Raw genomic sequence first — 13,202 nt, 5'->3', positions numbered from 1 at the left:
CCTCCTTAAAAACTACTGCTGAGTGGGTGCAGACACCAGGCCTATTTGCCAACTGTAGAGGGTTCCCGCAAAGCTCATGGGTATGTGTAAATGAATTCTATCATCTTTTTTTCTATAACTAAGCACGGAAAGGAAAGGGGGAAAAAAAAAACCTCTCTTTTATTTACTGTAGTCTGGCAATGGCAATCTATCTGTGATATATTTTTATCTTTGAAATGCAAAAGTACTTTAGAAATTGGCCAGTACCTTATGGAAGCTGACTGATGACTGATGGAAGGTTATAATATACTCTGCCTGATGCAAACTCTAAAGAAACCTCTAGCTGAAAATATATGGGAAATTCATCTCTAACAAGAAAAATCCTTTAGGCCAAGCTTTAAAGAGTCCCAATGTTTGGATTCTAAAGTTATCATGAAATCTCTATGATAGAAATGGTGCAGGATTTCAAATAAACAAGAAAATTTTAATACTGTTTCATTTAAATATTTTAAATGAAATGTATCTGTATGTAGTGCCTATAGAGTTTTACATTGTTCACTATTTTCACATTGTTCTCCTTTCTTTTAAATCTTCCTCTCTCTTTCTCCAGGATTCTATTCTAGAAACACTTTTTAATCACTAGAGCCACTCTTAGATTGGCTAATTCATTCAGTAAAGTTTCAGTCTACTTGTCTTAAGTAATCATCAGAAAGGCTGTTAAAATTTAACATACAAACAGTATAAAAGCAGCATGACTGAGTAATAATAGTGTGAACTGGGGGTTGGATTCTAGTAAAGTTCTGGGTTTTTTACTTTTGTGATTTTGAAGAAGTCACTTAATCTTTTTGAATCTCTGTTTTCTCAAGTGGAATTTAAAAGGATTGAATCAAGTGATCTCTAAACTTCCCTTTAGTTATCATTCTCTAAAATATTTAAGATCTCCCTACAAATATTAGCTAGATATCCCAGCAAAACTTTACCACAGGTCTTTATGCCTGCAACAGATGGTAAACTGTACAGGAAAATGTTTAGCATTCAGACTAGATGACTGGCTCCAGGAGAATATCTATAATAAACACTCATCTTTCAGACTCTACAATTTTTAATCATTGAAAGAGCTGCATTAAATTTTAATTTAGTAACACCTATGATGAAAAACTACTTCCCACTCAAACTAACCAGGTAAATAATATTTATAGAAAAAGACTTACACAAGAAAAGAAGCTGCTTTTAACACAATCAAATACTCTGGAAAATAATTTATATGTGACAGTTTTGTTTTACTTAAAGCAGTCTTTCTGTGGAAATGTTTTTGATATCAAATTCAATTTCTTTAATAGACATGGGTTATTCATATTTTCTATTTATTCCTGCATTAGTTTCGGTATGTTGTCTTTTCACAAAGAATTTGCCCATTTCATTTTAATTGTTGAATGTAGTTGGCTTAAAGTTATTTATGTATTATCTTATCCTTTTAATGTATAAAGGATATATAGTGATGCTACCTCTTTCACTTTCAATATTGGTAATTTGTGTTTTATCTCCTCTTTTTCATATTTAGCTTTGTTAGGAGTGTATAAATTTCATTAATCTTTTCAAAGAACCAACTTTTGGCTTCGTTAATTTGTTTTATTGCTTATCCATTTGTGTTTCATTGTTTTCTGTTCTTATCTTTATAATGAATATTACAGGTCCCTTAAATAAAACATATTCTACTGCTGTTGGATAGTCTTCTATAAATGTCATTTAGGTCAAATTAATTAAAGGCTTGTTCAAGTCTGTTATATCATTATTTATTCTTTTTATTAACTGTCCTATCAATTTCTAAAGGAAGCATATAAAAAAAAATTCCAGCAATAATCATGCAGTTGTCCATTTTATTCTTCAATCCTGTCAAATTTTGCTTTATTTAGAAGCTCTATGACGGAGGTATATACATTTAGGATTATCATCTAATTCTAATTGACCCTTTTTCAATTATGAAATACCCTCTTTATCTCTGAAAATAGTTCTTGAAGTCTACTTTGATGCTAATCTAGCCACTCTAGCACTCTTCTGCTATCTTTTTAAAATAATTTATCTTTTTCTATCTTTGTACTTCCAATTAATGTCTTTTTATATGTGTATATAGGTGTATAGACATCATAGAGTTGATTCTTGCTTTTTTTTTTAATCCAGCCTTACTTTTGGATAGAGCTCTTACTTTGAATTGTAATGGTTATTCTGTACATTTAATATAAATGTTGGTACAGTTGAATTTGTCTACCATTTTCCCATATTATTTTTTATTCACTCCATATGATCCCCTTTTTCTGCCTTCTTTTGTGTTAACTATGTAGTTTTAGTATTACATTTTAGTTTTTCTATTATTTTTCAGGTTTACTTTTTGTATTAGTGGTTACTCTGGGAATTACAATATGCATTTTAAATTATTGCATATTGCTTAGAATTAATACCACTACATATAAAAGAAACTTTTAAGAGTATAACTCCATTTCATTTGCTATTATTGTCATATATATTTGCATATCCCTAACTTTTAAGTATCATAATAATGTTATAATTCTGTCTTAAATGGTCAATTTAAAAAAAACTTAGATGATAGATAGATATTCTTTATATTAATCAACATATATATTTTTTCAATGTTATTTTTTCTGTAGACTCAAAATTCCATCAGGTGTCACTTCCTTTCAGCATATAGAACTTCATTTAACATTTGTGAAGTAAAGATCATCAGGCAATAAATTATTATTTCTTTAATTCAGCTGAAATTGTCCTTTTTTATCCTCAGCATTGTGGGATAGTTTCACTACATAGAGAATTTTCGGTTGATTTTTTTTCTTTCAGCTCTTTAAATGTATAATTTTGTTGCCTTCTGGTTTCCATCATTTCTGATGGGAAGACATCCAGCATTCTTAGAAATGTAACCCTCTGTATAATGTATATTTTTTCCTCCTCTGATTATTTCCAAGGTTATTTCTTTGCCTTAGTTCTCAACCCTTTAACTATGATGTGCCTACATGTGGGGTGTGTGTCTGTATCTTGCTTAGAATGTGATGATCTTGGATATGTAAAGATGTTTTTCAGTATATTTGGGGAAAATCCGGCCATTATTTCTTCAACTACTTTTGCTGCCTCATTCTATTAGGTTGGTGCAAAAGTAGTTGTGGTTTAAAAGGTTAAAAATATAAGTGAGATCACATGGTATATATCTTTCTCTGACTTATTTCTAGGTCCATCCATATCATTGCAAATGGTAAGATTTCATACACCTGAAGCTGAATAATAATGAATGTCAACTATAGTTATATATATGGATATATATATGGATATATACATATATATATATATATATATATATATATATATATATATATATATATATATATATTCACAAGAAGTGGAGTACAGCATAAGGAATAGAGACAGTGGAAATGTAATGGCTGTATGTGATGTCAGAGGGGTAGTAGATTGGGGGAGGGGGTTATCACTTTGTGAGGGGTATAAATGATAAAGGTCTAACTATTACAGTGTTTTGTATACATGAAACCAAAAAAAGTTTTTTAAATAAATAAAGATTGGAGGTAAAAAGGTTAAAAATAATTGTAAAAACCTCAATTACTTTTGCACCAAACTGTTATTTGTCTACTTCTGAGACTTCAATTCACATGTGCTGGGCCACTTCATATTAACTTACAGGTCACTCAGGCTCTGTACATTTTTTTTTCTCAATTATTGTTTTCTTCAGATTAGTCTCTATTGACCTGTAAGTGTAACCAAGTCTTTCACTGCTTTCTCCAGTATGTTTTTCAACTTAACCAATGAAATTTTCATGTCAAATAATATATTCCTCAATTCTAGAATTTTCATTTGATATTCTTGAATAGTTTCTATTTCTACACTGGGATCCTCTGTTATTATGAACTTTTTTTTTTTTTAAGTACTTGAACATTTCTACTAGCTGCTTTAAAGCGTTTGTCTGCTAACTCCAACATCTGGGATATCTCTTTCTTTGCCATAAGTCAAATTTTCCTGTTTCTTAAGATGTCCAGCCTTTTATTTAGTGTATACTAAATACTGTACATTATAGAGACTCTGGATTCTGTGATTGTCATTGAAGAAAATTTGATAATTTTATTCTAGGTGGTGGTGACCAAATTACTAATTTATCATCTTGAAGTTGCCATAGCTTGGTTTTATGCTTTTGTTAGGGTAAATCTGTTTGTTTTGCCCTCAGTATTATGGTGAATCCCTATAATCCTGGGATATAGTCTCCACTCCTTAGGTGTTGGCCTTCTAAAATTTCCATGGAAAGACTGACATGTTTACTAAGTCCCTGTCACATGGCAGGACATAAACAATTTTTATCTCCCTCAATGGTGAATAGCAACTAAAAACTCTGCCTAGGCTTTATGTTCCATAAATATAAGGATACTATCTTGTTCACTCTGTCCTTAGCTTCCATAATAGGAGGAGATTAATGTTTGTTGTTAAATGAATACACTATGAAAGACTGAAAGAAAATTTTCCCAACAAGACAAAACACAAATCTGTTTTACCTTTTTCCTCTGGAAATTGTTCATTTATCCAATTATATTTCTGAGTATCTACAACATTCGAGGGATTTACTAGGAACTGTATAGGAGTGTAAACAGAATCAACAATCTCTGCCCTCACAGAGCTTGAAATTTTAGTCATGGGTTTTTCTGGAACAATTTTTTCTTAGAGTCTACAGCAATGATGCTGTAATTAAAGAATCTAAGTTTGAAGCCAGATCCATCACCAAATAGCTGGAGGCCCTAAGTGAAATATTCAACCTCAGTTTTCTCATCAGTAATATGGTAATAATAAAAATACTTATGTTATTGTGTTGTTATTGGAGTTAAATGAAAGCACCTGGTATAAAATAAAGTATATAATAAGCACAGAATGAGTGTTACTAAATTTATTCTGAGACTAACTCTCAGATAATATCCAGTCTTAAATTAGATATCTATTTACTGGATATTTAAATAATTACATGGCATTGTTTCATAGTCATGGTTGGCCTAGATTCACCATACAATGCAGTTCCACAGTACTTGAACTTTAGAGTTGAATGGATTTGGAATTCAATCTTTTTTTTTAATTTTAGGAAATTAATATAGCATCTATACCATATATTATGTAACACTCAAGCAGGGTCTAGGGCAATGTTCTGCAATCAAACACATTAATTTTAATTCACTATCATAATTAATGTTAATATGTATGTAAAACATGAATATTCACTTAAAGTGGGAAAATTAAAAATATGAATAATTATAATCTCTTGTCATTTCAGGTCAGATTTTCACACTAAGAGTTTTAGCACCACCATAGGTGACAACAACTTTCAGCTTCTGGAGCTTTCTGGAACTTGGAATTGTGGATGAGGGATTATGAACCTTGTACAGCTACACATTCTGAATAATTTAGAGAAGGATGTCAGGTAAGAAAAGGTAGACTGAATGATATATTTGAATAAACCTGTATTTACTGGAGAGTTAAATTTCCAAACTGTTTTCTTTTGACAAACTTCAGTCTACAAGGTTTATGCTTTTGCTACTTGCATCTGTCTGGCCTGCCACAGTGCTTTGCACTTAGTGCTAAAATAATATTTGATGAATTAATAAATGAATATATTACCAGTGAGTAACAAAACACAAGTGTGAAACCTGTCCTTTTCAGAAACTTCACGGTTAAATTTGCACAATCCCTTCTTTCCATCTCACTCTCCAATCTATCTCACAAAGTCAGCAATATTTCACAGAAGTTTGTGGACAAATTTGCTATACGTATACAAGATAGCAAAGCAATTCTAAGAATCCCTCATAGAGACATTGAAAAGCACTTACCATAGTGAATTGTAGTATATAGTTTCTTTTCAACAAAATATTATACAGTATTGTTTACACTGCTTTTCCTAGTTACTACATAGTAAACTTCAGCCTGGTCTATTTGAATGATCACTAATATATTCAAAAAAATTAGACTTTTTTCCTCCTTGCCTTAGATAAATGAAATGGAAACACTGAAAAAGATACGTTGAAAACCTATTATTTCCTTAAACCTAGAGACTTAAGTTAGGATAAAACCAAAAACAAGCAAATTAAATTAAACTTTTCTGTTATTATGTAAAAGACATACCTTGGTTGTGGCTCTGGTTCTGGCTTGAAAGATATTTTTTTCTAGAATAAGAGAAAGAAGAGTAGACATAAGAAGGAAAACAACTTCATAGTCTATAAATTTTAATTTTATTTGATGTTCTATTTATCAGAGGGAGAAGTCACCATTCCATTATAATATATATTATAAGCCTAAACAATGATATAAATTTATAAGTATACTCAGAGGAGTATGATGGCTGAACTGCCTCCAGCATCTTATGACATCCAGGAATGTAATTCCTACTGATCATTTCAATGAGCAAATATCCATACAAATCGATTACAAGTGAGATTTATTTACTTACTTACTTATCTGTCCTGTCTTATAAAAAAAGATTTAAGGTAGCTTACAAAATATACAGCACATATGAAAAAGGAAAACAAGAAAATCAGGTTAAAGGGAAAATATGTATAGAACAATAATGTCAAATATTTTCTGATATTTCTTGATGTGTCACACCGATTTGGCTCTCAAATTCCTAGCTATCAAAGTGTTATTGAATGAACTGTGTTCCTTCAAAATTCATATATTGAAGCTCTAATCGCTAATATGACAATATTTGGAGATAAAACCTTTCAGGAGGCAGTCAAACGAGGTCATAAGGTTGAGGCCATAATCCAATAGTACTGGTGAATTTATAAGAAGAGGAAGAGATGCCAACGTCACATGTGCACAGAGAGAAGTCCATGTGAGGACAAAGCAAGGAGAAGCCATCTCTAAGCCAATGAGCGAGAGGCCTCAGGAGAAACCAACTTTGCTGGCATCTTGATTTTGGACTTAGCCTCCAGTACTGTGAGAAAATTAATTTCTATTGTATATGCCACATAGTTATGTGGAATTTTGTAATGGCAGGCCTGGAAAACTAATATACAAAGTAATGAAGAAAACACAGTAGTTCTAACATGTATAATGTTTATAGCAGAAGCAAACTAACTTTCTATGAAAAATTTCCTCCAGGAGCCCTTCAAAAGAAGCCTGGTATAATGTAATGATCAGCTTGAAGAGCGTCTCTTCAACAATCACACCAGATTGTTTAATGTGGATGTTCTTATATAATCTTTCAATATCAGTCAACATTGGAAAGAACAACTCAGGAAGATAATTCTCCAAGACCTGAGAATACCTGGACCATTGCATCTCTGGTCATTTGGTGTGATCTAAAGGTAAAACTGATACCTACAGGCATTGATGGATTGCATATTCACTTTGCAATCTGTCATGACGATTAATTTGCACAAACAACTTTAGGAAAAATGGTCTCAGAAAAGAGGAATCTGAGGTAATATTGATAAATCAGTAAAAGGTTAATGGATTTGGGATTGTTGGTGCCTTCTTCTCCTTCAGAATCTATAAGAAGTCTGTAACAGAAAGTGTCTTGGCTACTGATATATGGTGTGCTCATGCTACCACAAGAAAATGCTTGGTTTTGCTTTTTAAGTTTCATATATGCTTTTCACCACTATTTGACAACTGAAGCCAAAGAAGTCTCCTATATAAAATCACAGGATATATAAAGGATTAATGTGAAGATGAAATGTGGAAGAAAGTTATGTTTGTATTGCAAATATACTCAGTATATTCAGACACAGTGATTTTTTGCATATTTTAAACAAATCAAAATCTCTTCATTCTGTCTTATACTGCTCTCTCAATCTAACTTGTATAACTTGTATTTCATTTATTTTTAAGATCAAAGATTAACTTTTCTTCTGTAGTTATGTTAAAATGCAACGGTAACCTTGAGAATTAGTTTGCATCATTTTTCAAGTATGTGTTACTTTTACAATTCCTTGATCATGTGTTTTTCAAAGTAAGCAATCATCTTCAAGAATAATACTATACTTTTGAAATTTTACATGAAACATGTAGGTGATGATAAAACATGAAGCAGGACCTATATTTTAAATATTGCTGTCAAGATGCTCCATGACACAGATTCAGGGTTACAATAATACTAATGGCTACAAAAACTGTATTTTTAACCTATATATTCTGTACTTTTTCACAAAACAATGTGCTTGACTTGGAACATACTGTCTTTATGTGATATTGCTATTTACACTTGCCAAATTAACATTTTTTAGATGTTTCCTTCTTGACCAGACTAACTGAATTAGTATGTGTTCCATGATGAAGAGTGTCAAATGCCAGGGCTGCTAAGTAAAACAGTCTCAGACAAACATGCTTGAGGATATTCCTTCCTGATATGTTCTCTGATTTTTTCCAGTTACTTTCTTGCAACTTCATTGCTTTTACAACCTCCATTCTGTCTCTTTCTTCTTAACAAAATTAGAAACTTTGGGGGGGGGGGCGGGCAGGGGTCTCCTTTTTCAAAGTCAGTAGCAGTCCTTTTTAAGGATTCCTGAGTTTCTTTCTAATTCCTACCTTTCTACATACTTATTTATTCAAAGCTCAAGTCCATTCTGCCTTGATGCCTCAACTTCACTCTCTCTACAAAAACTTTCCTCTCAGCTGCTACCTGCTTCTTAAACTTCAAGATCCTAGTCTCTCCATGACAATGCACTTGAAATGACACATTCTAAATACTTGGCTGAAGATATAAGTCATTTATTAAACCCTTGTGTCAAAATTTTCGAATTTTTTAACAACTTGCGCAGATTTACTCCAAACCACTTTTCAGACTCCTTTCCCCCACTTATTTTATCAAATTCCACAATTTAACTGTAAAGTAAGTTTTACCAAGCTTACTTCTGATCATTTACACAATTTTATTACATCTCAAGTTTCTTTTTAGAAGCAGCTGTCTAAGCCATCAAATCCCCCTCTTCTTTCCAAACCTCACCTAGAATTTTTTTTCCTTTTGATAATGCTGCTAATTTCTTTCATAGTCTAATGATTAAATTCTTGCATTGATTAACCATAGATGAATGATGCAAGAAAGCCTTTCATTTTCATCGTAATGCTTGATATATTTCTATGTTACTACTATTAGTGTGAAATTCTTGAATATGTTTGCTACAAAAAGGGAATCTATAATTGGCATATTACACCCCCAATACTCACTAAGAAATTTAGTTAAAGGGTATTTTCTAAGTAGCAAGGAATTTTCATAGCTTAAAACAGCTTTGTGACCCAACCAGCAGCATATATAAACATACCATTAAAGGTAAAATGAAAGGTTTCCTTAAAAATAGACAACTGCGAAGAGAAAACCAGTAATAGCATATACATATAAAACTATAAATTACACATTAAAACATGTGAAATAAACTGAAATGCTTTTCTGCCAGGCTTGAATATTAACACTTGTGTTTCCCCAGCAGAAGTCAGTCATGTCACCAGCACCTTCTGTGAAATATCAGTGAGCTGCATTCCTTACCCTGCTACTGCGTCTTGTCTAAGAAATGGTTTCAACAGAAAATTGTCAATACCGTGCATACACACATGCAGATCCAGAAGGCATCCGACACACCATTCTGGGATTTTTCACAAGTCAATATCTTTGCATTATTGAATTTTAGAGCTTCCAGGAGCATACACAAACCACAGCAGGGTTTTGAAGCCATAGAACCACCCCCTGGGAGTTGTGATAGACCCAGGAAAACCACAGTTTCCCCACATCTTCTCACGGTGCTAGAGAAGCCTTTATTTTGGAAGGCATGTTTCTCTAGTGTGGTATTTCCTAAGAGAAGTGAAGGAATCCCAAAGGTAATGTTGGTCATCTGTAATCACTGTGGCTTCTAAAAGCCATTCAAGTTTCAGATGAGGGGAGACTGAAGAAGGTGACCCAACAAAACATAGCTTGTTCATAGCTTGTTCAGTCACTAGACAAATTTTCTTTAACCTCCAAGTGAAATCAAAACTATAGGACTTTACTCTTTTATATGTAGGAATTTAAGCACAACATAGGAAATAATACAACAGATGGGAAGGAGGGAGCTGGATAGAGAAGTTTACATCCCAATACGAGTTCCTCTGAGTATTGAAACCTATTTGTAAAAGATATAATAAGGCTGTTGGTTCCAGGAATATGTTCATAATAGCAAATTACAGCATAATACTAAATTCTAAAAACAAAAAAAATGAAAGATATTTAAATGTGTGGCTAAATTGATGGGAAAGTGATAGAATTCCTTTCAGGTCAAAAACAACAAGCAATGTTAAATTTACTACTGCATCAGTTCTGGAGACTGTCTGTGTTGTGTGATGGTATGGCAATTCCTGGCAACTTAGAATCTGGGTTTTAGCGAACTCCCTGCCATGCAGTTGAGAGACAAAAACTGGAACCCAGAGCATAAAGGAATGTCAGAGGTAAGGTCACTCCTCGTAATACCTCGGTACTAGAAGTATAATATCTTCAGAGTACAAACCAGGATTTTAAATTTTCCATGGAGAGAAAAAGAAATGAGTAGAAAAAGAGACACTATGAAACCACCTCTGTGGAAAGGAAAAACAACCCTCCTCTCCCCCTCCCAGCCCCCCGCAGTAATTTTTGATGACAGGACCTCATCAGGACCTCATTCACATGGTTTTGGGACCTCAATTCATACCACCTGCAATGTTCCACAACCTCGTCCCCCAAAGAAAGGCAAAAACATTAGACTAAACTGGTCACAAGTTAGTAGTGCTCTAGAGCATCTGGGAAAAGCAATTATCAATCACCTTTCTAAGACTGAATTTTAGTATATGTGCTGCCAAAGGGAGCACTAAAACTGCATTTTAAACCCGAAGAATTCTCACAATAAAATGCCAAAAAAATAAAACGAGCTCACAATCAGAAAAGTCATTAAACAAGAAAACAATCAGTCCCGGAGTCAAAAGATAATAACAAACAACTACATATTCAGAACCTCAAAAATGAGAATACTATAATTAAGTTATACAGAATGTAAAATAAGAATGAGCTTTCATTTCTACATGTTTAGAAAAATATATTAAAGGACCGAAAATCATCAAAATTGTCTAAGCTGATATGGAAAATAACAAAGAGATAACAAATGTGAAAAAGAGAAAAAGAGACAAACAATGACACTTGAATGGAAGACTCAAATACATCTAAGTAGAGTTTTATAACAAGTTTTAATTAGAGTTTATAAACAAAGAATGGAAGAGATGCAGCATTTGCAAACATTTTTTTTTTTTTTCAGAATGCTAAAAGACACTGATTTTCATATTTAGGGAGACCAAGGAAAACCAAGCAGAATACATAAAAACAAAAACCTTACTCATATATCTCATAAAACGGCAGAATAACAATAAAAGAAATCAATTCGAAGTAGACAGAGAACAGACAAATTACTTAGAAAGGAAAGACAAGTGGACAAGCATCCAAGCATATTTTCCAATAGTAACAGTACCCAGGCCCTGCCCACCTGCTTCCAGGGCTGAAGAAAAGAGGGGAATGATAAATTCAAAATGCTGAGAATATATGGTTAAAAAGGAGGAAAACAATACACTATAAGTTGAAGTATTCTGCCAACTGACCCTTACTACAGGTACTTCTAAAGGATATATATATATATATATATATATATATATATATATATATATATATATATAGAGAGAGAGAGAGAGAGAGAGAGAGAGAGAGAGAGAGAAAGAGAGAGAGAGAGAGAGAGAGAGAGAGAGAGAGAGAGAGAGCTCAAAAAGGAAAATCATCCTATAGTCTTTGATGTGAGACACACCGGCAGGTTAAAAATAAATGGCAAGCATGTAGGTACACCTACGTGAACAGTGAAGTATAAAAAAATACTGCAGTATCTAATTTGTAAGGTTAACAAAAATAAGATAGAACTAAACTCTAGTAGTTAAGGCAATCTAAGACTTCTGTATGAGGAATGAAGAGGGTAAAAATAATTTAAGTTAAATATATGGATTAAAATCTAAAGGTTAACCACTTATAAAAAAGTAAAATCAAGAATATAAATGCTAAACTAGTACAAAGAAAAGTAATACAGTGCCGAACTAGTACTAGGAAAAATGGAACAAGAGGGGAAAATATGTTAATCATTTTCCCAAAAAGACAACAAAAGAGCCAAAAAAAAAAAAGAGGGGGGGACAAAATGGAAAAAACAAATACACAAAATAAAAGGAGCAGAAATGCATCCAAATACATTTTTTAAAATACAACTCTATGATGGTCACAAAAAAGAAATAATGGTGGCCTAGAAATACGTAAAAAAAAATTCTCAGCCTTATTTGTCATTAGGAAAATGCAAATTAAAAGCACAAAGAAATATTTCATACACGCCAAGTTGGCAAAGGTTACAATTTTGACATGTTAAGTGGTGCCAAGTATATGAAGCAAGGGACTGTCATAACTGCTGCTGGGAGTAGAAAACTGTTTGCTGTTGCCTGGTAAAACTGAACATATGCCCACTGGCCAGCACATCCATTCTACTCCAGGTTGCTTGTGGCTAGAAGCAATCCATTATTCATTCAGGTAGCCAATAATTGGTTATTGAGCTCCCATAGCCCAGGCCCTGCCCACCTGCTTCCAGAGCTGAAGGAATCAATATTCTAGCATCTATAGGTATAACCCATTCTTGCTGCAACAGGATGCACGTTCCTATTGATGCTAGAAATGCTTGCCCTAGGGAAACTTTTGTACCTATACCTCAGGAGACATGCAGGAGAATTGTTCATAATAGGACATAACTTTTAAAAAAGCCAAATATATCTCGGCAAATAGATAATTAAATTGTACTGTAATCATTCGATGGGATGTTGTGCATTGATGGAAATGAATGAGCCACAGGGGCCCACATAGACATTTATGAAGATTGATGGATCTTGAAAATCCATTGTGGAGCAAAGAGAGAGAGAGAGAGTAGACATTATGATTCTATATACATGAAGTTAAAACAAAAGTGAAAAACTACTAATTAGGAATATGCGTATATGTTCTAAAATTATAAAGAAAACAAGGAAATCAAATTAGGAATATTGGTTTCCTCAGGATATGAAGGGAAGGAAAAGATACAGCAGAGTTCTTCTATTCCTTAAGCTTTGTAAGTATTTGTTTTAGTGTTATTCTTTATGATACGGCTATGTAGATAGCCATATGTGAA

General features: G+C 32.9%; 1 protein-coding gene across 1 annotated transcript in view; it reads right to left on the bottom strand.

Moving 5' to 3' along the window:
• The window catches only part of IQCM (IQ motif containing M), a 242,330-nt gene that overhangs the window by 146,669 nt on the left and 82,459 nt on the right, over window positions 1–13,202 (bottom strand). Inside the window, exon 8 of the mRNA XM_088792677.1 lies at window positions 6,151–6,191. Coding sequence (XP_088648803.1) covers window positions 6,151–6,191 — 41 coding nt within the window. The remainder of the gene's footprint in view (window positions 1–6,150; window positions 6,192–13,202) is intronic.

The sequence above is a fragment of the Rhinolophus sinicus genome, chromosome 15, assembly GCF_057876585.1.
Source record: "Rhinolophus sinicus isolate RSI-liver-muscle chromosome 15, RSI-T2T, whole genome shotgun sequence".
Lineage (NCBI taxonomy): Eukaryota > Metazoa > Chordata > Mammalia > Chiroptera > Rhinolophidae > Rhinolophus > Rhinolophus sinicus.
This window is presented reverse-complemented; position numbering and strand designations above follow the sequence as displayed.